The following is a 25,499-nucleotide window of genomic DNA, read 5'->3' as shown; positions in this document are numbered from 1 at the left end:
CCATGCAGAACATGCCCTCCTCAATACCCACCACCAGGCTAACCCATCCCCCCACCCCCCTCCCCTCTAGAACCCTGTTTGTTTTTCAGAGTCCATCGTCTCTCATGGTTCGTCTACCCCTCCGATTTCCCCCGCTTCATTCTTCCCCTCCCGCTACCTTCTTCTTCTTTTTTTTTTCTTAACATATATTGCATTATTTAAAAACAACAGCTTTTAGAGGTACAATTTACTTGCTGTAAAATGGCAAGTACATTTTAAGCGTACAATTAGATGCATTAGATAAATGTAGAGTCTCACATAACTACCATTATAGTCAAATTTTAGAACATTCCATCACCCCCAAAAGTTCTTTCATATGCCCTCCCCCCCTTAACAGTCAGACATCTCCCCTGAACCCCAGTTGCTGGAAACTGCTTATCTGCTTTCTGTCACTGGTTTTGCCTTTTCTAGATTTTTGTATAAGTGGAATTAAGTAGTATGTAGTCTGTGTCTGGCTTCTTTCACTCAGCATTTATCAGTTTACTCCTTTTTATGGCTGAGTGGTATTTTGCTATATGGAATATACCACAATTTGTTTACCCATTCATGGACTGACAGACATTTGGGTACCTTCCACTTTTAGAATTTTATGTATAAAATTGCTATGAACATTTGTGTATAAGAATTTGTGTGGGCTTATGTTTCCTTGGGTAGAAACCTAGGAGTGTGATTGTTAGGCCACTAACAAGTGGTGTCTTATTGTGGTTTTAGTTTGTATTTCCCTAATAACTAAAGATGTTTAAGTAGCTTTTCTTGGACTTATTTGCCTTTCATGTGTCTTCTTTGGAGAGCTGTCAAATCCAGTCTTTTTACCCATTCTTAAAAACCAGATTGTCTTCTTGTTGAGTTGTAAGAATTCTTCATATATTTTGATTATAAGTCCTTTCTCATACAGATTGGGAGAAAAATATCTGCAAACTATATGTGACTTGCCTTTTCATTTTCTTAAGGTTGTCTTATGGAGGGCCAAAGTGTTTAATTTTGATGAAGTACAGTTTCTCCATTTTTAAATTTTGGGTTTTTGTGGGTTTTTTTTAATCCTAAAATTGTTGTGTTGCCTACCCCAAGTCAGTGATTTTCTATGTTTTCTTACAGAAATTTTATAGTTTTAGCTTTTACACTTAGGCCTATGATGCATTTTGAGTTACTTTTTAGGTATGGTGTCAGGTAAGCATCAGATTTGTTTGCCTTTGCGCATAGATACCACTGTTCCAGCACCATTTGTTGAAAAGACCATCTTTTCCCCCACTGAGTCACCCATACAACTTTGTTGAAAATGAAATTGACAGTGTAAGTGTGACTCTGTTCCTGGACTCTGCGCTCTTGCACTGATCTGTCCATCTAACCCTCTTCCAGTACCTCACCAAACCGTTACGGTCGAGTCCCGACATCAGTTAGTGGAAGGCTCCAGCTTTGTTCTTTTTCACAAATTTTTTCTAGTTCTTTTGCATATCTTTATAATATTTAGAATCAATTGTTGCATGCTAGGCATTTTAGTTAAGATTGCTTTGAATCTATAGGTCAGTTTGGAGGAGAAACATTAACAACATTGAAGATTCAATCTGTGAACATGGTATATCTCTCCACTTAGGTCTTTTTAATTTCTATTAGCAATGTTTTATAGTTTGCAGTCTTGCACCTATTTTGTTAAGTTTACTTCTAGGTGTTTCATATTTTTGATATTATAAATGACAATCTTTATAATTTGAATTTCTAATAGTTCATTGCCAGTATGAACAAATAATTTTTTATATTGAACTTGTATCCTGCCACTTTGCTAAATCCACTTATTCCAGTAGCTTTTTTGTAGAATCCTAAAGATACTCTGCAGTCTTTTATATTGCCTATAGAGTTTTACTTTTTCCTTTTCAAGCTGTATGCCTTTTCTTTTTTGCCTATTGCAGTGATTAGGACCTCTAATACCACATGTGTGGTAATAAGTGCTATCATATGAATGAAGTACAGATATATACCTACTTAGTGTTATTTTAGGTATGTGCAATTGAGAGACCAGGAATATTCTAATAATTTGGGTTGATTTTTCAGACACCTCTCCCTACCTAACCCCTTGTTGAGCCTCTTTGTGCTGGTGAGCTTCTAGCTAGGTCTAGGAAAACAGGTGAGAACCACTGGTTTTTATCATACGTTAAAACTTTAGGTCTCTACATACTACTTATAAACACTGGAATGTAAAAAAGCCAGACCCCACTATTAAGTATAGCCTCAGCTGAGTGAATACCGGTGTTGGAAAGTGGTAACCTGTCTAGCACATGGCTCTAAGACTCGGGCCACAGCTTTCTCCTTAGCCTGAGGGTGCAGACCAGCAGAAGTTCAGCGCCCCGTGCCATAATCAGGAAACCTCTATTAGGCCTCTGCATTCTCAAGTTCAGCAGCACCCCCTAGCCCCCATTATCCCACTGCTGCAGATTTCTACAAATAGGAAACTTAGGTGTTCTACTAATGAAAAGGACTTTTCTCACGCACCTCTTTAAAAAATTCCTGTTCTTTTCCTGGTATGTGAAGGTATTGGGATTGACTGAGAAACTCGGCTGAATTAGAGTTCAGGCAGGCAACTCTCTCCAGTCCAGCCAGGTTCATAACTTCCTGACTGGGTCAACTGCAGTGAGAAAGGATTTTCTGTGGTAAATTTAGGAGCCACCAGAGTTTTCAGGCAAAATTGCAATGTTGAGCAGAGCTGGTCTTTGCCTTCTTCCCTTTAAAATTTTTTCTGCCCAGTCCCAGTCATTTTGTGCCCTCTCACTGTCCCCTAATCCAGCAAGATCTTTCTCCAGTGCCCCAAAGGAAGAATAAACTCTTTTCAGTACCCTAATTAAATCTCCTATAGTGACACAACTTAAGGCAGTTACTGTTATAAGTAAGTCACTGTGTAATGTGAATTAGAGTAAACTGTTTCATCTTAAATAAATTTAAAAATAACTGTAATAGACAACATTCACTGATCACTAAGGATGACCTCAAATAATCCTCCCAGAGGTAGTGTAGGTTTCAAAGGCCACACGTTTAACAAGGAGTGTAATTAGACAAAGAACCCACAGTCTTATCTGATTCTAGAACCCAGCTCTTAAATATAATTCCCCATGGCCTCCTCTGCTTAGAACCATCCCTTTAACCCAGTGTTTTCCAGAGTGTGGTCCTCCAACCCTCTCCATCAGGTCAGACTCCTGGGGTGCCTGTTAAAATGTGGATTTCTTCATCTCACCCATACATGCTAAATGAGAATCTTTGGGAATGAAGCCCAGGACTCTTCATTTTCACCTAGTTTCCCAGGTGATTCTTAGACCACTGAAGGTGGAGAACCACTGTCATAGCCTCTCTTCCTCGACTAAGGAATGCATCTCTGCAGTTTGTAAGAACTGCCATAAAATTTTAACTCTGCATTCTCCATATGAACCTGCAGTCAACCTATTCAGATAAATTTGGAAAATAAAGTCTTCCTTTTCTGTGCAGCTGTTTCTAACAGTTAGGTGACTTTGCTCTTTATTCTCAAAATGCTACTTCATAACTCAGAACGCAAATGAAACTTTAGAGAAAAACTTTTTCTTCCCCAAAATGAAGACTTAAAGAAAAGAAAAAGAAAGAGAAAAAACAAGGGCACCTGGCTGGCTCAGGCAGAGGAGCATATGACTCTTGATCTGGGGTCACTGGGTATAGAGATTACTTAAATAAAAATAAAACTTTTAAATGAAAAAAATAACCCTTGACATTTGATATTTCTTAATGTATACTATGTTAGTTTCCTAGGCTGCCATTAATAAAATCACCACAAACTTGGTGGCTTAAAAAAACCCCTGAAACTTTATTGTCTCACAGTTCTGGAGGCCAGAAGCCCGGAATCAAATGCTGGCAGGGCCACACCTCCCCCAGAGCTCCATAGGAGAATTCTTCCTTCCATCTGCCAACTTTCTTCACGCCTGTTCCTTAGCCTGTGGCTACATAACTCCATCTTCACATGAAAATCTTCTCCGTATCTCTGTGTCCTTTTCTGTCTCTAAGGACATTCCCATTGGAATTTAAGTCTCACCTGAATCCAGTATGATCTCATCTCAGTCCTTAATTATGTCTGCCAAGATGCCAAGACCCTATTTCTAAATAAGGTTGTTTGAAGTTCTGGTGGATGTGAGTTTTCAGGGAGACACTATTCATCCCACTACATATATTTATTTGCTTCCCTAATATATTGTTATTCTCCCAGTTTAAATTTCAGGATCGGTAGCTATTTATCCAGATATTGACTCTTCAACTTTATTGAAGTATGGTCGACACACAATGTTATATCAGTTTCAGGTGTACAGCAGTGAGTTGACAGCTCTCTACCTTATGGTGTGTTCACCACAAGCGCAGCTGACATTTGTCACCATATAATTCTGTTACAGTACCATTGACCATATTCCCCATGCTGTACCTTTTATTCCCATGACTTGATTCATTTCCTACCTAGAAGTCTGTATCGTCCAATTCCCTTCACCCATTTTGCCCATCCTCCGTCCCTCTCCCCTCTGGTAATCACTAGTTCTATATTTATGGGTCTGTTTCTTCTTTGTTTTGTTCTTAGATTCCACATAAAAGTGAAATCATATGATATTTGTCTTTGTCTGATTTATTTCACTTAGCATAATACGCTCTAGGTCCATCCGTGTTACCATGAATGGCAAGTTCTCATTTTTTGTGGCTGAATAATATTCCATTGTGTATATAAATACACTACATCTTTATTCATTCATCTATCGATGGACACTTAGGTTGCTTCCATATCTTGACTCTTGTATATAATACTGCAATAAACAGAGGTGCATATAACCTTTTGAATTAGTGTTTTCACTTTTTCTGGTTAAATATCCAGTAGTGGAATTACTAGATCATACGATACTTCTATTTTTGATTTTTTTGAGGAACCTTCATACTGTTTTCCACAGTGGCTGCACCAATTTACGTTCCCACCATCAGAGCATGAGGGTTCCTTTTCTCCACATCCTTGCTAACACTTGGTGTTTCTTGTATTTTTTATTTTAGCCATTCCCACAGGTGTGAGGTGATACCTCATTGTAGTTTTGACTTGAAATTCCCTGGTGATGAGTGTGTTTATAACTGATTTTGAACAGAAAGTCCAGTTATTATTCCGATGACTGTTTTTATGCTGATTCATAGGAATTGATCCCTAGGTAGAAACTCTTTTCACCCTCTAATTCCTGTCTCCTGATGACTGTTTCCAAAGAAAGCATCTGCTTCTTAATACTTGGTTTACCTTGTTGGCCCCCAGTCTTGATTTCAGCCCTTTGCTGCTCAAATGTAATAGTTATTTACTAAACAACTGGGCTTGATTATCAGCCCTGACCTCTGCTTTCTGATGAAAATCAACAAAGTTTACTAGAAAATAAATTCACCCTTAATATCTCTTCCCTATCCCCAGTCCTCATTGATGCTTTGGAGAGTATTGCTTTGAGAATTTGGTCAACACTAAGGAAGTTCTGGTTGAAGTGTGGGGAATATTTAGAAGAATCTTTGATCCTCTCTCATCTAAGGCATAAAATACAGAGAAAGAACATTGTTACATGGAATATTCCCTTCCCCAATCAGCACTAGATTCTAGCAGACTCCATGGGATGCAAGCAAATGAGTTTTCTGCCTGGCAGAGCACATAGCAAGCCATAGTTATTCAAAACCAAGAATGTAAGTCTACAGATGTAGACTGCCACCTATCTGGTATTCTGAGCATTTAAAAAGGCGTAGAGTACTTGGGTTAGTGTGCAATTCTCTGTAATGTTACCATCTGTCTTTGAGCTTTATCCACATAATTTAAAAAGAAAGAAGTACAAAAAGGAAGACAGCATGCCAAAAAAGAGAAAAATTTAATCTCTCTTGGCCAGAAGTATCAAAATGGTATACAATGTTATCAGTAGGTCAGCTCTCTTCTTTGAAACACATCCTTCTGAACTACATAAAATCTATTTACTTTTTCTTATTTTGTTGTAAACTTCAAAAGATACTCCATATACTGTATAAGAATAGAGCCTCCTGTTCTTTTGCCATCTTGGAAGAACCTGAGACTTTTGTTCTTTGGTTGAGCTACACACAGCCTGATTCTTTATCCTCTCAGTAGAAAGGAGGTTACAGTCCTGTCGGATTACGCCTGCATCCCAGTAGTGGTACCCTTTGCACAAGTGAGGAACTGCGCATACAGAAGACCTATAGATGAGAATTCATCTTTTGAAGTTTTGAGTATTCCCATATTTTTTTTGAGGGGAGGGAGGAGCAGAGGGGGGGAGAGGGAGAGAAGCGGGCGGCGGGGGAGGGCAGAGAGAGAGAAAGAGAATCCTAAGTAGGCTCCACGCCCAGCGCAAAGCCCAACACAGGACAACCCTGTGAGATCAGGACCTGAGCTGAAACCAAGAGTCAGATGCTTAACCAATTAAGCCACCCAGGTGCCCCAGGTATTCCCCATATTGATCCATTTTCTTCACCACCACCACCACCACCTTGCTTTATACTTTACCTTACAGGACTTGTTAAAACAAAGTACAAAGACAAGAAAGAACAAATTATGACTATTTCTACTAAAAAGCACAAGACCATAAAATATATTCCTTGGTGGAATATTTAATTTGGGAGAACACAGTATGAGCAGTCTGTGGTAGATTGAAGAAGTGGGACACAGCCTTCAGAACAGGCACAGGCACAGCCCTGTGCTCAGAAATCTCTCCCCACATGCCTTCCATCAGCCAGAGGGTCTTGTGGTTTAATAAGCCCCTACTGTGGAGTGCATACAGCTGTGGTTGGATCACTCCTGGTTGGTCAGGGAAGCCTTGTTTTCCTGAGATTCCCTAAACCTTAGACTGAAGTCAAGCTCACTGAATGGGAATTCGGATTCCTAAGGGATTAAAAACAAGGTAATTTAGTTCTTGGCTCATCTAAGGAGAAGGTGTGACACAGGAGGTGTGGCACAAGGCTAAGGGACTTTCCCAGCCACCTCTGACAGACCAGTGTGGCTCCAGACGCAGAGCCCAGGGCCAGGGAAAGGACAGAACTCATCTGCAACCAGAGACCTTCACCTTCTACTCTTAAGATTTGTCTTGCTCTTGAAGGCAGCAACTTGCCCTACACCCCATTAATACTACCCCATCCTCAGCCAAACTTTTCTCTCAGAGAAGTATGAAATTGCAGAGAAGACTCTGTTCTATGCAAAATCACCTACACAATAAAGATATAGCGAGAGTAGTAACATTAGCCTTTGCTTTATGGGCATCTTTTTTTCCCCCAAGTTGAGCTGTATTGTTATTAGCATAAATTTTTAAAGATTTACAAGATTGTAACTTAGGTACTCCACTGTAGTTTCGCTAGCTGCCACAGAGTGGGTGGTAGGGCCTGGCCTGTGATTGGGTGGATCAGTCAATTGAACTTATTCCAGGAATGCATAACAGAACTTCACGGAAGATCCAATCGTTTATACTTTGAATAAAACCATAGCAAAACTCTTCATCAAAACATGTATATGATGTGCTTAAGAGATGAAAATAGTGCAATATTAAAAGAAACCTGAATAAAAACTTGAAGATTTCATTTGCATAATACTGATTTCATTACTGAGTACAGTAGACTGCCTTTATAAACTGCTGACCGACACACCTTCTCTTATTTCTGCTAGCTCTCCAAGGGAGGTCTTATTCCCAGATTGAAGATGAGGAGCCTCAGGGCCCAGGGAGGTTAAATAACTTCCCCAAGGTCACATGGTTAATAAGTCACTGTGCCTAGGTATAAAACCACTGTGCCTAGGTATAAAACCAGGTCTGTAGCTCCTGTTTTTAAAATGCAGTTCTTAGGGGCGCCTGGGTGGCTCAGTCGTTAAGTGTCTGCCTTTGGCTCAGGTCATGATCCCAGGGTCCTGGGATCGAGCCCCCGCATCGGGCTCCCTGCTCAGTGGGAAGCCTGCTTCTCCCTCTCCCACTCCCCCTGCTTCTGTTCCCTCTCTCGTTGTCTCTGTCAAATAAATAAAATCTTAAAAAGAAAATAAAGTGCAGTTCTTAGAAGGCAGAGTAGGGTAATGGAAAGGCTTTGAGTCAAACACAACTGATTGCTGATTAAATGTGATCTTCAGCAAGTGACTGAACTTCTCTGTGCCTCAGTCTCTACAGCTATAAAAGAGGGATAATATCACAAGGGTTGTTAAAGATCATGGTATTTTAAAGTGACTGTATCCTGATATGCTCCACAAGGGCAGAGATCTTCCTTTTTGTTCACCAGTGTAACCCCAAAGCCTACAGCTGTGTCTGGTATAGTGAGTATGTGCTCAAAAGAGAACTTGTTGAATTAAAAATGCCTGGCACTTAGAAGGCACTCAATAAATAGTAACGTCTACGTGCATTATCAGTCCTCTTCAACCCTAATGTCAGAGCGTAGAGACTAATAATGTGTGGTCTTTGGTCTCATTTAATTTGAAGACCAGCAAATTAGTAGAGTGTGCATGTGCTGACACTTTGGATCTTTTAATCTGTTACTGATTCACGTCCCGCGGTTTTGGAACATCTAAAATTTATTGAGTTCAGCAATGACAAATTTTGTCATTGCTCTTGTTTTTCCCATTGCATTTTGAATGGCTTCTCTCATCGTTTTAGCACATATTTTTCTTTTGAAGAATAATGAACAGAGTATGAATTTTTCAAAGAATAGTCAAAATAAGTTCATGTCATCAATAACACAATCTATAGATGCGCAAGCGTAAGTGGCAGTCATGCTTAATAGGTCCTGGAATGAATTTGGAACTAGGATTCTTGTTCCTTTACTTCATAGCAGATTATTTTGTTTTGTTCCTTGCTGTCTATTTTTGCTTTGTAATTTCTGCACTAAAATCCCTGTGATTGAGGAGGCGTGGCACGTGAGGACAGCTGCTAGGTTGGCCTGCCTATAAATCTAGCACCTGTGCCCTTTGTCCCTCTTACACAGTAATGACAGAATAGTTTGCAGTTCTGGTGAAAGTAGACTTGATAATGATATTTGATAAGTTTTTAATTGAACACAAAATTTTATCCAAGCACAGTACATTCGCACATGCATACTCTAGTTTGTGTGTATATAGGATGCAAATCTATGCAGTTTTATCATGTCGATTCATATCACTTTTAATCTCTTCTGTATTACGTTTCCTTTGCCATCTGTAAGCTTAAATATGCGTGCTCTTTTCCTCCCTTCATCACATTCATAGAGTTTAGTATTTTACTGATCTCAAATAACTAGCTTTTGTACTTATTTTCACTATTTCTTAGTTTTGTTTCATTAACTATTGCTTTTTATCTGTAATTTTTTTTTCCCTATATTTCCCTTTGGATTCTCCCTGTGGTGCACCCCCTGCACTGGCCCCCTGCCATTTCCAAGATTAGTAAGTTCTTTTTCATGTTTCCTCTTTAATAAGGAAGCATGTATTATTGAGGATAGCCTTCACTCTATCCCATTGATTCCATTTGTCATTCTTTTAAAAGTAGTTCATAATTTTCTTATTGATTTCACCTTTCATCAAGGGGTATCTAAAAGTGTTCTTCTAAAGGGGGACACTTACTTTTATACACACATTTTATGGGATTTTGATGTGAGGATGTAGATTATATCTCCGCTTTTACAAAATGTGTCTAAATCTTGTCACCAATAATCAAATATTTATTAGTGTTCCATGGATACTACCCTCCTCTAAAATATTTTTGAAAGACATAGATTTATATAATCTTATTAAGTTACATTTATCAAGTTACTCAGTTATTTTATGTAATTGATTTTTATTACTGATGACCTATTATGACAGGCACAGAAGCCTACACTATAATTTTAAATTCTCTTTGCATTTCTGTTTTTCCTTTTAATAATATCCAGATGTTTGACCAGTATTTTCTTTAACAAAGAAGAAGTTTTATCTTATCCATAGATGCTGAAAAGATATTTGATAAACTTTAAGCCATTCCTAATAGAAATTAACTAATAAAACAGACTACTGTTTTAACCAAAACTCAACAAGGATCTCCTACTCAAGACCTAAACCCACTGTCTTTTTTATTAAAAGTAAATGCTAGTGAAAGCACTAAGCACCTTGAAGAGAAAATTGAACATAAAATTTTTGTTGCTGTTATAAAATCTAAAAAGTCAAAAAGAATGTAGTAAAAAAGAAACAACCAAATAAGAAAGTGTGTTAAGATGGCTACATATAAATATTCAGCAAACAGATTTTTCTCTACTGAGGCAGTGATTGCCTAAAAGCAGAAGAATACATACTCCATTCACAATGGCAAAAATTCTTAAATTATTTAGGAATAAATTTTAAAAGGAAGTCACAGAAGCTGTGTGAAGAAAACTGAAATCTTACTGAAAGACCTAAAATAAGATTTGAGCAAATGGAAAAGCATACTTTTTTCTTAGAGGAAAAGACAATGTAAAAGCATCCATTCTTTCAAAGTTATAATGTAAATATAATGCAAATGCAATTTCAGGATAAGTTAGGGGGTGGTTATTTTAGAATTGAATTAAATGTTAAGTTTATCTTGCAAAAATAGTTGCCAGCAGGAATCAAGTATAGTATGAAAAAGAAGAGAGGCAGATTTGCTTTACCAGATATAAGTCACTAAGGACATCAATATGATCTTGGAGCAGAAATCAACACAGATAAGTGGGACAGACAGGAGAAGGGAAATTAGAGGTTTCCATATTTGAGAATTTAATGTATGATCGAGTTGATATTTCAAAACTGTGGAGAATAGAGGAGTTATTTAATAAAGGATGCTAGAAAAATGGACATATACCGAAAGAAAATAAAATTATAAATAATTAAATGGAAAAGGGTTTTTCATCTTGCAGAAAAATGAAAACTATACATACAATCTAGAGGCAGGGGGAGATAAAAATAGGCATCCAAAAGCTATAATAGAAAAAGAAATGAACTTGTATAGACACATAAACACACACACACACGCACGCAAGTATTGGAAAAGATGCCATAAAGGTAATAGATCATGGATTTGTAAACATATTTGCAACAAAAAATGTAGAGGATTAATAATTCATGATAAAGGAGCTTTGCAAATTGACTAAAAGAGACAAACAACATATAGGGACTGGATAGAAGAAATAAGGCTGCTTTCACAAAGCAGCAAATCCAACAAAATCAGTTCACTGTGGCCAGGGAAACACTAGTGACCAGCTGATAAAAAGCACTGTGGGAGATTTATAACATATGGTAGAGGGTAGAGTTTTTACAAACCATAAGGTAAAAAACTGAATTTTCAAAAAGGCGAGACAATCTACCAGTATATACTTCCAGTGGACTTGTTTAGCTAATCAAAGACCTACAAATTAAAACAAAAATGGTATACTTTTGGCAACTTTGTAAAAATTATAACACCAAGCATTAGTGTGAAAAGAAAGCCCTGTCATACATTTTTTTTTTTTTTTTAAAGATTTTATTTATTTATTTGACAGAGAGAGACAGCAAGAGAGGGAACACAAGCAGGGGGAGTGGGAGAGGGAGAAGCAGGCTTCCCGCCGAGCAGGGAGCCCGATGCGGGGCGTCGATCCCAGGACCCCGGGATCATGACTGAGCCGAAGACCGACGCTTAATGACTGAGCCACCCAGGTGCCCCTGTCATACATTTCTTGTGTTTAAATTGAACATTCCAGGGGGCAGTTTCTTTTATGTAGCAAAAAGCCTGTTACGGTGATCATGTCTTTGGATTCAGCAATTCAATTTATTGGAATTTATCCTAGAAAAATCACTAGGGTTAGTTACAAATAGATCAGTTTAAATGTTTATATGGAAACAACTTAATTTCAAAACAAAGGAATTTTTAAGAGTTCTATATAGGCAAATATTATTCATCCATAAAGTGACATTTTAGAAAATCTTTAATGGCATGTATGGAAAGATGCATGAAAAAGCAAGTTATCAAAGAGTACATATAATGTGGTCTAATTTGTTAAAAGTTTATCTCTTTTTCAAGACATATGTTTTATATGCATATGTGTGTATATATATGTGAATCTGGCCTCAACAAGTATATACTATTCTGATCTTGCCTTTGATGATCTATTAATACACCAATATTGTAAATTGTGGGAAACGTCAACATGTTTTCATTCTATCTAGAAAATTATTTTGAAGACTCAGAATCGATGCCCATCAGGAGAGATTTTCAGAACTGAAAAGATCCATTCAATTACACAAAACACCAAAAGTTCAGCAGATTTAAGATAGGAATGTGAAAATCTATGTCCCTGAAATTACCTGTAAGAACCAAATTCAGGTTGGCTAAGCAAGACTGTTCACAAATACTACCATTTTTAGTTTCACCTTTCCAGCTGGAAGTTGATACTTAAGCGCAGGATGGTTCTTTCTTAGAAAAAGAGGAGGTACTAATTTTGACTTTTAAAAAAATAAAAGCCAGATGGGGCAGGAGGCCAACAGTCCGAGAGGCCAACAGATCATCACCTTCTAATTCTGAATGCCATCAAAGGATTAATATCTACATTTAGCTGAAAGTGCCTGAGGATGAGTTGGTAGGGGTGGACAGAAATGTGTATTGGGTGATGAATTAGAGCCTACCCCTAGAGCCAAGGCCAGTCTCCTCAACGCCATGCTTCTGTGCTATGGGAGAGGCATGAGTGCAGTCAGAGAATGAACCACAAGGTGTGCCCCAGCAGACGGAGTCCCCCGCAGAGGAAGAGCAAGTCCAGAGACAGAGGACGGTCAAAAGTAGCAGCCTAAACCTCAACTCCCTACAGGTGCTATAGGTGATCACCCACTCGGAGGAATAAGAACAAGAATCAGAGCACATACCATAGGTCAGGCACTTCTCTGAGCATTTTACAGCCCTTCTCCTAGTTGATCTTTACAAAACCCTAGGAGGGTAGGTAGTGTTATTATCTGCATTTATAGATGAGGCTTATGGTGAACATGCTAAGGTCAGAGAGCTGATGCGGGGCAGGACCAGCAGTGGTCTGTCTCTCCTTTCTGTCTCTTAAGTAAGTACTCTGCTTATACGGAAGGACAAATGAATAATGTTCTCAGTAGGAAGCAGTTTTTTCCCCTAAGAAGATGGTTCTGAGTCCTAATACCAGCTGATTTTAAGTGGTTCATGCATACCCTTTTATTTTGAAGCTGAAAGGTGTCTTATTTATTGGTATTTTTTTGTCTATCTAAATCTGTCCATTCTGAATCATTCTTCAAAGTGTACTGATGAGTGCCAATTTGTCATGCTTATTATTAGCCATGTACTACTATAGGTCAGTGTTAAAGTGACACAGTGAGTGATTGTTGAGTTACTAAATCCAATTTTTATCATTTTGGGGTAATTTTTTTTTTAATCTGAGAAACCGTGCACAAATCCAGCAGCCTCAGCATTTCCTTTTAACAAAAATGCATCTTAGATGACAAGCTACTTTATTTAAAACCCTCCAATATATGTAGATTTATGGATTTAGATCTGGCTAACAGAAAATAGGCTTATGTGTATTTTTTTTTTAAAAGTATTAAAGTTGAAATCAAAATATATTTGTGTATTTTGCATATGTTTTACTGTAGAATGGGGAAAGAAAATAATAGAGTTGATAACTGAAATTTAAGACCACTTTGGGTGAAAAACAAAAAGTTTGTGTTTCTGTTTTTCTGCCACTGAACTATATAATTGGATGTGTGTTCTTTAGCAGCTTTGGACAAACCAGGATTTCTTCATGCAGTTCTTTCATTTGAAACATACAAATGTGTAAAGAATTGGTTCTCTCCCACTCCCAGTGAGCTTTTCATATTGAATAGTCATGGGCTCAACTTGATGTACTCGGAGACACTCCTTTCTGCATATTACATTTGTAAATTCCAGTCATATCTTTTAAGCCTCTGTTGGTTACTTAAACCTGACAGAAGTATTAAAAATTCCCTTAGTCTCAGTCTTAGACTAAAAATTAAGATGTGAAATAATAAGTGTTTGTCCTGTTCTTCCGGGGGGAAAAAAGAAACATTTATGGGCCCACATGAGTGTGGTTGGTCTAACACAGTGGAATACCCAACTTTTGCATCAACATGGATGGGACTGGAAGAGATTATGCTAAGTGAAATAAGTCAAGCAGAGAAAGTCAATTATCATATGATTTCACTTATTTGTGGAACATAAGGAATAGCATGGAGGACATTAGGAGAAGGGGGGGAAATTGGAGGGGGAGACGAACCATGAGAGACTGGACTCCGAGAAACAAACTGAGGGTTTTAGAGGGGAGGGTGTTGGGGGATGGGTTAGCCCAGTGATGGGTATTAAGGAGGGCATGTATTGCATGGAGCACTGGGTGTTATACACAAAGAATGAGTCATGGAGCACTACGTCAAAAACTAATGATGTACTGTATGGTGACTAACATAATAAAAACATAAATAACATACTGGTAGCTTAACATAATAATAATAAAGTTTGAAACTTTCCAGAAGACACAGAATCGGGAACAGATCATTTTCTAAGCACCATACAGGCAGATGACAGGTGGCTAGATAGTTGAGATTACAAATCTAGATGCTATCTAAAAAGCAATGAGATTTTTTAAAAATGGCTTTTACTGATGGCAGCCATCTTACTTTGCATATTTAAGAGGATGTTGTTTTCATACCAAAAGATTTCAAGACTACAACTCCTGTGTCCTTGAAGGAACTTCTCTTATTCTTATTCTAATTCTATTGCATTATTTTAGCCCTCTTACAAGCTGGTAAATGAAATAAAAGCATATTTCAACTTCTGAATATCATTTCCGTCTTCCTTCTGAATTTCATTACCGTCACTTGGGAATGAAGCAAGCCCTGCTCACCCTTTCCTGTTACCTTATAAGAGCAAACTAACTTTCTGGTAGGAACAGCTCCTCTAGGCTTGAGGCCATGAGGCCAGGAAGTCTTGAGAGGGTAATGTGAAAAGTCAGCTCCTCTCTTAGCAATAAAGAGTTCTGTGTGGGGCGCCTGGGTGGCTCAGTTGGTTAAGCAACTGCCTTCGGCTCGGGTCATGATCCTGGAGTCCCGGGATCGAGTCCCATATCGGGCTCCTTGCTCAGCAGGGGGTCTGCTTCTCCCTCTGATCCTCCCCCCTCTCATACTCTCTCTCTCTGTCTCATTCTCTCTCTCAAATAAATAAATAAAATCTTTAAAAGAAAAAAAAAAAAGTTCTGTGTGGCCTTGGGTTGTCTGGAGACAAGAAACAATATAAAGTTTACAAGTTTCAAGATACCTCAGGGCATAAAAGCCTTTGTCCCTTTCCTCCTCTCTTGCTCTGGTTTGAATGCATTTCTGAGTCTCTCTAATGCTTAAGGATCCAGTACAGCTCAGGGCAGTGAGCAACAAAGTGTAAGCTGTCTCTCCTTCCCCCTCCCCTGTTCTTCCTTTCACACTTCATTGCCTTTAGTTTCTCACATTACAGTGTTGCTCTTGTTTGTAATATAAATAGTATTTTAGTTATGTTGAGTTCTATCATCCCAAAGTTCTAAATTAAAAAAAAAACAAAGGGGCGCCTGGGTGGCTCAGTTGGTTAAGCGACTGCCTTCGGCTCAGGTCATGATCCTGGAGTCCCGGGATCGAGTCCCACATCAGGCTCCCTGCTCGGCAGGGAGTCTGCTTCTCCCTCTGACCCTCCTCCCTTTCATGCTCTCTCTCATTCTCTCTCTCGCAAATAAATAAAATCTTAAAAAAAAAAAAATTTATAAAAATAAAAAAAAAATCTATTGGAAACTTTTTGAAATATTCCCTTTTTGTAAGGTGACACCCCACTACCAAGATTGTTGTAAACCTTTCAGAACCAAGAATCTATAACATACAAATTAAAAAAAAAAAAAAATCCCATGCAGTAGGTAGGTCTCATTAACCCAATATAGAAGTTGTAGTCATGCTAACATTAAGAACTTTCTTTTTGGGGCGCCTGGGTGGCTCAGTCGTTAAGCGTCTGCCTTCGGCTCAGGTCATGATCCCAGTGTCCTGGGATCGAGCCCCGCATCGGGCTCCCTGCTCGGCGGGAAGCCTGCTTCTCCCTCTCCCACTCCCCCTGCTTGTGTTCCCTCTCTTGCTGTGTCTCTCTCTGTCAAATAAATCTTTAAAAAAAAAAAAAAAAAAGAACTTTCTTTTTGCCCAGCACTATGCAAAGAGCTTTATGTACATTAGTTCACTGCTTTATGACAACCTCATGTAGAAGGCATTATAATTCCCTCCTGTATTTTTAGGTGAGAGGATATCAGACTGTAAAAATATTGGTCAAGCAAGCATTTCTGGAGACTGTTTTAAGTGCAGGACATTGTGCTAGGTACTAAGGATCTAAAGCAGAGACCTGGTCCTTTCCCTTTCAGGTACTTATGATGCCCTGGGAGACGGGGTTTCCATGAACTTCCAGTAATAGTAGACAGGATGGCAGATGAGTACCCAAACAAACACAGAGAACATGTCAGGGGACAAGACCACTATGGGCCTGGATACTCAAAGAAAGCTATTCTTAGAATGCAATCTCCTTGAGATTGGAGATGGACTTTGAAGAGAGTGGAGAGAAAAGATTTCAGGGAAACAGGCTATACATTTAAAGCAAAGGGAATATTCTTGGCAATTTTGTGAAATAGCAGTTTGAATAGTTGTCTTGTGTAGAAGGCATGAGGTCCCTCATTGGCATCATAGGGGCTCAGGCTAATAACAGCCTGGACAGTAGTACAGAGATGGTATGTGAATGCAGTTATCGTCGTTCCCACCCCCCCCTTCCACAAATACCATGCTGACATCGGTGGGCTAATATGAGCTAAAGTTAGAGGGACAGATTAGAACCCAACATGCTAGTATTATGATTCAGTAAGCAATGTTAGTAGCTAACATTTATGGAGTACTTACTATGTATCAGACCCTAATTCATGTGTTTTTATATGTATTATCTCACTGAATGTTCACAACAACTCTGTGAGGTAGTTTGTAGGTACAGGAACCAAGCAAGCAACAGAGACAAGTCAGTAAGAGGCAGAACCCAGGATTTGAACATGGGCAGTCTGCTTCCACAGCCCTCCATGTTCCACACAGCAATGTTTCTAGAATTTTTCACTTAGGAACATTTCTTCAAGTGGTACTGACACGGTCTCAAAACTTGCCATTTCTATTGTGAACAGACATGTGTTTATGCACACGGCCCTCCCCTATGGGTTGTCCAGAAGAAAGTGGAAAGCAAAAGCAGTTTGGTTTCTTACTACAACAGCCCTAACCTTTTTGATAGCAGTTTGTGAACATTAAGAACCACCTGTGGAAGAAGGCTGGCTCCCATGAGCAGCTGCTGAGGAGGAGCTGTGCGAAGGTGCTGTGACTGAGGAGGAGAATGGTGGGAGCTGCCTGGGGAAGGGGTTGATTCCAGGCTGTGGACCAACGAGTCTGAGGAGACCCGCAGCCCTTTCGGAGAAGGGTCCAGGCAGAAGGTGAAGCAGAAATGTTGACTGCAGGGGAGTTTTGAAAGTAAATGAAATGAGCACTCAGTTCTGAGTAAGAGGCTAAGCGGCATGACAAGTGACAGGAAGTGACGTTTCCTCCACTGTGAGACAAAGTGGACTCCCTGCTGGAGTCCGAGAGGTCCAGCCTCCCCTTTCCTCGAGGCCTTCAGATCCACCTCCACTACAGCCTTCCCGCACGGACCTTTTGTCTACCTCCACTCATGTAAACAAGGCTCAGCATCCCAACCAGACTATCCCTTCAATTCTGATTCTAAGCCTTGTTGACATAGGTACTTTCATTTTTCAGACTACAGTCCTTATCAAGGGCTGATTATATTTATAAGACTGTTATGAAAACAAATTGAAACCTGGACTGAAGTAAATCACGGAGTGAAGGAGACAGATAGTGGACATTTACAGAAGACTTAAAAAAAAATCATTAAAAAAGGAGCACAACCAACCTAGCCAAAGAGGCAAAGGATCTGTACTCTGAAAACTGTAGAACACTTATGAAAGAAATTGAGGAAGACACAAAGAAATGGAAAAACGTTCCATGCTCATGGATTGGAAGAACAAATATTGTGAAAATGTCTATGCAATCTACACATTCAATGCAGTCTCTTTAAAAATACCATCAACGTTTTTCCAGAGCTAGAACAAACAATCCTAAAATTTGTATGGAACCAGAACAGATCCCAAATAGCCAAAGGAATGTTGAAAAAGAAAACCAAATCCGGTGGCATCACAATTCTGGACTTCAAGCTCTATTACAAAGGTGTAATCATCAAGACAATATGGTACCGGCACAAAAACACACACACAGATCAATGGAACAGAATAGAGAGCCCAGAAATGGACCCTCAGCTTTATGGTCAACTAATCTTGGACGAAGCAGGAAAGAATATCCAATGGAAAAAAGTCTCTTCAACCGATGGTGTTGGGAAAATTGGACAGCCACATGAAGAATGAAACTGGACCACTTTCTTACACCATACACAAAAATAAAGTCAGAGTGGATGAAAGACCTAAATGTCAGACAGGAATCCATCAAAATCCTAGGGGAAAACACAGGCAACAACCCCTGTGACCTCAGCCCCAGCAACTTCTTGGTAGACACGTCTCCAAAGGTAAGGGAAACAAAAGCAAAAATGAACTATTGGGACTTCATCAAGATAAAAAGCTTTTGCACAGCAAAGGAAACAGTCGACAAAACTAAAAGACAACCAACAGAATGGGAGAAGATATTTGCAAATGTCTTATCAGATAAAGGGTTAGTATCCAAAAATCTTTAAAAAAAAAAAAAAAAAAAAAATCAAACCTCAACACCCAAAAACAAAAAAATCCAGCAAGAAATAGGCAGAAGACATGAACAGACATTTCTCCAAAGAAGACATACAAATGGCCACCAGACACATGAAAAAAAAAAAAAAGTGTTCTATATCACTCAGCATCAGGGAAATACAAATCAAAACCACAATGAGATAGCACCTCACACCAGTCAGAATGGCTAAAATTAACTCAGGAAGCAACAGATGTTGGAGAGGATGCAGAGAAAGGGGAACCCTTTTATGCTATTGGTGGGAATGCAAACTAGTGCAGCCACTCTGGGAAACAGTATGGAGGTTCCTCAAAAAGTTAAAAATAGAACTACCCTATGACCCAGCTATTGCACTACTAGGTATTTATCCAAAGGATACAAACACAGTGATTCGAAGGGGCACATGCACCCCAATGTTTATAGCAGCAATGTCCACAATAGCCAAACTATGGAAAGAGCCCAGATGTCCATTGACAGATGAATGGATAAAGAAGATGTGGTGTATATATATACAATGGAATATTATGCAGCCATCAAAAGGAATGAAATCTTGCCATTTGCAACGACATGGATGGAACTAGAGGGTATTATGCTAAGTGAACTAAGTCAGAGAAAGACAAATATCATATGATTTCACTCATGGAATTAAGAAAGGGAAGGAAAAATAAAAACAGAGAACCATAAGAGACTCTTAACTCTAGGAAACAAACTGAGGGTTGCTGGAGGGGAAGTGGGTAATGGGCATTAAGGAGGGCACTTGGTGGAACGAGCACTGGGTGTTACATGCAGCTAATGAATCTTTAAATTCTACCTCTGAAACTATTGTACACTATGTTAATTAAATTGAATTTAAATTAAAATTTATTTCTACCTCAAACCTGACTTAATGTGCTTATCCATTTAGTCCTAGAATGGCAGGTTACTATTTCTATGAGTGAAGATAATTTCTTTCTAAAGGTCTTTGTGGTAATTAGCAAGCAAATGAAAAACTAAAAATGACTGGAAAATAGTGACCCCAATGCCTAGGAACGCCACTCTGTCCTGATTTTTTTCCTGGGTTTGGTTCTGCCTTGTCGTTTGAATCAGCCTTATTGCCCCCATTGATCCTTAGTCTGTATTTTTATCTTTTCTGAAACCTAGGTAAGAACCTCGACGCCGTCCACGACATCACGGTGGCATACCCGCACAATATTCCTCAGACAGAGAGGCATCTCCTCCTCGGGGACTTCCCCAAGGAGATCCACTTCCACGTGCACAGGTACCCAGTAGACGCCCTCCCTGAGTCCAGGGAGGACCTCCAGCTCTGGTGCCACAGGCGCTGGGAGGAAAAGGAAGAGAGGCTGCGCTCCTTCTATCAAGGGGAGAAGAATTTTCAGTTTACGGGAGAGACCGTAATTCCACCTTGCAAGTCTGAGCTCAGGGTCCTTGTGCTCAAATTGCTCTCCATACTTTACTGGACCCTGTTCAGCCCTGCAATGTGCCTACTCCTGTATCTGTACAGTCCTGTTCGGTGGTATTTTATAATCACCACGGTTATCTTTGTGCTGTTAGAGAGAATATTTGGTGGACTGGAGATCGTTGAGCTTGCATGTTACCGGTTTTTGCACAAACAGCCACATTTAAATGTAAGGAAAAATGAGTGAGATCATAAGGTTCACAGTGTAACAACCAAGGGGATGTTTTGGAAATGTGTCGAGCCTTTGTAAACAGAGATGCATTTTTGCATGACTATGTCAAATATTTCTACTACCATCATTATTTGTTAAAGATATTTTGCACTTAGTTTTGTGGGAAAATATTGCTACATACATGATTTTTTTTTTAATCTCTGAATGTAATTTCAATACGCATAGCAGGGAGCGATCGCTATAAAATAACTCGGGCCAGAGTATTCCTAAGCAACCACCAGGCTATTAACAGACAAGGGACACAAGATTTTCCTAGAGGCCCAATACTATTTCCTAACAAACTCCCCAGACAAGAGGCAGATCCGGGGCTTGGGAGCGTGGGCTCAGATCAAGTGCTGGCACTTGACTGTGGAGGTGAGAGCCCTTCCTCCCAGTTCCCTCCCCAGGCTCATTTCTCTGCCAATCAAACCACTGCATCCTTCCTTAAGGCCAGAAAACGGAAATCCCTTGTCCTTCAACCAACCACCCATTTTGATAGGAGGCCCTTCATTATTCATAAAACCTTGGCATTCAGCCTTGCACTAACTGAGACATCAAAAGACCACCTGTGCCCTTTCTTCCCATGGATAGTCAGACCTGGACATTTCTCAGGGAGCAACCACAGGCTCTCCACTTGGAAACCTTAGTTTGGATTTGTACAGATAGGAATGCAGACAGTTTAGTTCACTTCTACTTACTCTTGCATGCTCCCAGCTGGTTTCCTTACCACTCGTTGGCAGGGGTAGCTTTTACCGCATGACATCATGTCACTTACCTTTCTAAAGGAATGCATGGAAGGTCCTGTTACTGCAGTCAGAAATTCTTGAAGTGGTGTCCTTTGAAATAGTTCTTTAAAACCTGCCCCAAAAGGAAGGTTATTGTATTTTCTGTAGGTGCACGGGTATCTAAGATCTGTGTTAAAGCAACAACGACAGCGCTTGCATCCCGGGTAGTCATGGCCTAGCCTCAATTACTCGGCCCTCGCAGCCTCGACAGATTTGATAACAGGAAAATGAACCCCTTTTTAATGATGAGGGCTCTCGCTCTCTCTTTTTAGTCCCAGCCTTCCTGTTTCAGTACTAAAATTTAAATCCACTTTTGACCACTTGTTTGCCGAAATATTTCTGGCATTTGGAGTCCATGGAAAATCCAGCAAACTAACAGCACCAGTCTCCTTCTGAAGCGGAAGAAATGCGTGGTCATGGTTTCCACCCCGCCGGAGGAGCTGTGCACTAATGTTTTTGTCCTATGATGGGGACGCTGGTCAGAGCGGCAGGAAACGCGAGGCAGTTAAAAGCCTTGAGCTGTTCGCAAACCTGTCTGCTTTACTCCTGCCTTCAACCAGCCTCAAAGGCTATTGCTATATGTACCCTTTTGGCATGGATGCCTTCTCCTTAATTACAGCCCATTTTTGCTCAACGGTGACTTTTACCCAACAGTTGAAACGTGCATTGCCAGGAGAGGTAAGCACACGGTGAGCCGAACTTACAGAGAAGGTCCAGGTTGCGCGCAGAACACCGTTGACACATCATGAACGAGAGTGCGCCGACAGGCCCCAGCCTGTATTTAACCGCTCCCCCAGGCCGTTTCCACGCCTGCCAGGAGCTACTCAGTAGTTATTACGCACATCTGCTCCAGACCCAGTGGGCTAATCCCATGGTTTTTAAGGTGTTTTTCTTTTTTAACCTTTTTTTTCCCCCCTGAATAAAAGAGGTTTCTAATTGAGGTCTCTCTCAGACCGCCTTTTGGTTATATTTGGAAACACACAGTTTTACAATCAGCCCTGCATTTGTCCTGGGCAATAGAGAAAAGCCGCGTCTTCTACTCCACACGTGTTGATACTGTAGCCCCCCAGCCGCTTCTCGGCTCCTTGTTCGAGACGTAACCTCCATAGGATGGCATGAAACCTGTACAAGAGGAAAGCTCTTTTCTTTCCTTTTTAAAAAAATGTTTTCTTTGGATCATAAAAGACATGTTTAAGATAAAATGCAAACGTTGTTTTACTACCCAAAATTCATATGTACCCAAACTGGGGAATACAGACATCGTACCTGCTTTCAGAATCAAAAGTGATAACTTCAAAGAGAAAAAAGTTGCTTTTTGTTTTTTTTTCTGGTTTTGTTTTTTGGGGTCTTGTGTTTTTGCAGTAAGGCTTCTTTTAAAGTCATAATTCTTTATGTTCCTACATATTTGCCTTTTTCTTTTAAAAATTTTTAAAGAAATATTCAGTGAATGATTTGGAACTTAGAGCTTTGTAAAATTGGTAAAAAAAAATGTTAAGTAGAAATTAACTTTAATGTTGTGATCCACCTCAGGAATGAGCCCTCCACCCCCTCCCACCTCATCGCTCTGCACTCAGAGCAGCTGCGTGTGCGGCTGAGTCTAGCCCACGCTTCCCACTGGACGCTCTTTCGGTCCTTTGAAGATCAGCTCAGTGGGCTGCAAAATGTTTACAGTACCGTCTCTCCAACTGTTCAGTCTTTACCGTTCAGAAACATTGTAAACAAAGCAAATGTGGTTTGTATGGGATGTGAACCATTATACTTAAAATAGGAAACTACGGGGAAGGGCGCTGACGAAGTCACAGGTTCTTCCACCAGAAAGCTCTGATGAGAGGCCCAAATCAGACGAACGTGGTAAAAGACCAGAGGAAAATGTTAAGCAGAGGCCATAATTTCAAACTCCTATTAAAACCCTTCCTTGTTTGTAACACTACTAACACACAGATTAGGGAGAAATACCAGCTTCCACTCACATCACTTTGACATTAGTCACTTCCCAGCACCATGTCAGGAGCTGTACGTTGGAGGCCAAGACTGAATTCTGCAGAAAGGGTGACATGCCCATTGCACCTGGCCTGCAGGCTCTGGGCCCAACCGCGATGCCCCTGTGCACTTTTATAATAGAGACTCTAATGGAGGGAGCCTGTTGGTATTAAATTGTTTACATTTCTTTGTATAAATAATGTGCTTTCAGTGCCTTAGTTATGGGTCCCTTTCTTTTTCTTGTTCCAAGAATTTTACAATGTGTTTCTTAGGTAAAAGTCTTTTTGCTATTCACTGGGAGGAAAATGGTTTGTAAACACTGGTCACTGTGGTAAACACTACTTTGTGGGGACATCTGGAGAGGAGAGCTTGATGCTGAGGTAGCCTTTGCCTTAGAGCTATTATTTATGCTGTAGGAAACAAACACGGTCTTGTCACACGATGAGCTTCAGATTGGAGATGGCCCAAAAGTTGTCTTGTACCAACCTTAAGCTTTTATTTCAGAAGAGAATCTCGGTTTTGGTAATTTATTTTTTAAAAGATTATGTACAAAACAAATTTTAAAAATAACTCACAGAATGGCCTTAGTTTTCAATGTCCACTGGTATGTTTACGAGTTGTGTTATCTGTAGTTTACATCCCAGAATAAAGTGGAATGAATCAGATTGAGTTTGCCCGTGTATCCTGTTTCTGGTTTTGCCCGAATGACTGCGTGCTCCTGTGTTTTCCCACATTGTTACAGCCTTACTGTATGTAGCATTAAGGAAGAGCTCATCAGTTAGGACTCTTTCACAGATGTTTAAAAAAAACAAATGCACACACCAAAAGGGAATATACCGCTTCCATAATTGAAAAAGTCTAGGGGCCACAGTTGAATTCAGGCCTCAGTGAATGTCATGAGAACTTGGTTTTCTTCCATTTCTGTCAATTCAGCCCTGAGGGCAATTTGGTCATTTCACCCTTGTGGGGTTGTAATGGCAAATACCAGCACCACCACATTTAAGAGGTAAATGGAACTCTATGCATCCCCCATCACTGTCAGGGAGTATGTAACAGTGAAAGCAAATCTTCTAGCAAAGCTTGACAGATGCATGAAAATGTGCTTAGCAAATACACACACACGCACGCACATGAAAATCATGGAACTGAAGGGTAGCAGAATATGCCACCCCAAAATATGACTAGTTAAGCACGTGCCACCCAAAATAGACCATGTTGGTATATTGTTTTTGAGCTGTAGGCACTTGAAAAGCAGCAGTTGGAGGGAAAGGCTTTCTCCGAACTGCCCCCATCTGCCTGAAGACCAGTTCTCCAAAAAGACTCAATGGCCATATTATGCTAAACGAAATAAGTCAATCAGGACAATTATCATATGATCTCACTGATATGTGGAGTTTAAGAAACAAAGCAGGTGATCATCGGGGAAGAGAGGAAAAAAACAAGATGAAACCAGAGAGGGAGACAAACCATAAGAGACTCTTAATCACAGGAAACAAATTGAGGATTGCTGAGGGAATGGGGTAACTGGGTGATGGGCATTAAGGAGGGCATGTGATATAATGAGCACTGGGTATTATATAAGACTGATGAATCAGTCACAGGCCTGTACCTCTGAAACCAATAATATGTTAATTAATTGAATTTAAATAAAAAAATGTTTAAAAAAAAAAAAAGACTCGACCATAAATTCCTTCCCTGGGAGTTTCATCAACCAGTGAGGATAGATTCCTGTCGCAGGAGAGAAGATAAAAATCAACACCACACCCAGATAAATGTTGTCACAAAGCCTCATACTTCCCATCTATTCTTCTAAGGGCCAGTTCATCTTTCCTCAAAGTCATTTACTCTCCCCTAAGAGGCCTCCCTCCCCTCTCCCTTCCCAGGGAAGGTGTTTTCTAATCCTGAATTCTAAGCCACCTCTGGGAGTTACTCATTTTTCCTTGGCTATCTCTATGTATACCTGAGGAATACATGTTAATAAATTTCTGATTGTCTTCCTCTTGTTAATCTATCTTTTATTACCAGGGTCTCAGCCAAGAACTCAGAAGGGGAGAGGGAAAATTATTTCTCCTCCCCTGCAGAACCTATCTTTGTATGCTCTGCCATGCCCCCCACTCTGTCTTCAGGTTCTACAAGCACTTTGCTTGAAGGATTCACTCTGAGGGGAGCCCACAATGTCATTCTCTGGGAAAGGGGCACGCAGGGCCCGAGGAGCCCAGGCCATGAGAGCTGGCTTCAAAGACTGGGCCAGGAGGC

At 40.0% G+C, this 25,499-nt stretch overlaps 1 protein-coding gene across 4 annotated transcripts in view; it reads left to right on the top strand.

Annotated features, from left to right (window-relative positions):
* The window catches only part of LCLAT1 (lysocardiolipin acyltransferase 1), a 178,778-nt gene extending 154,870 nt beyond the window's left edge, over positions 1-23,908 (top strand). For all 4 annotated transcript variants that reach the window (XM_081796975.1, XM_006733190.3, XM_081796974.1 and 1 more), the window contains one exon: positions 19,952-23,908. In XM_081796975.1, coding sequence (XP_081653101.1) covers positions 19,952-20,454 — 503 coding nt within the window. In that variant the 3' untranslated portion in view covers positions 20,455-23,908. The remainder of the gene's footprint in view (positions 1-19,951) is intronic.
* The last annotated feature ends 1,591 nt before the right edge of the window (positions 23,909-25,499 follow it).

Source organism: Leptonychotes weddellii, chromosome 10 (assembly GCF_054177405.1).
Source record: "Leptonychotes weddellii isolate Sample4059 chromosome 10, ASM5417740v2, whole genome shotgun sequence".
NCBI lineage: Eukaryota > Metazoa > Chordata > Mammalia > Carnivora > Phocidae > Leptonychotes > Leptonychotes weddellii.
Note: the sequence above shows the minus strand (reverse complement) of the source record. Positions and strands in the feature narration are given on the sequence as shown.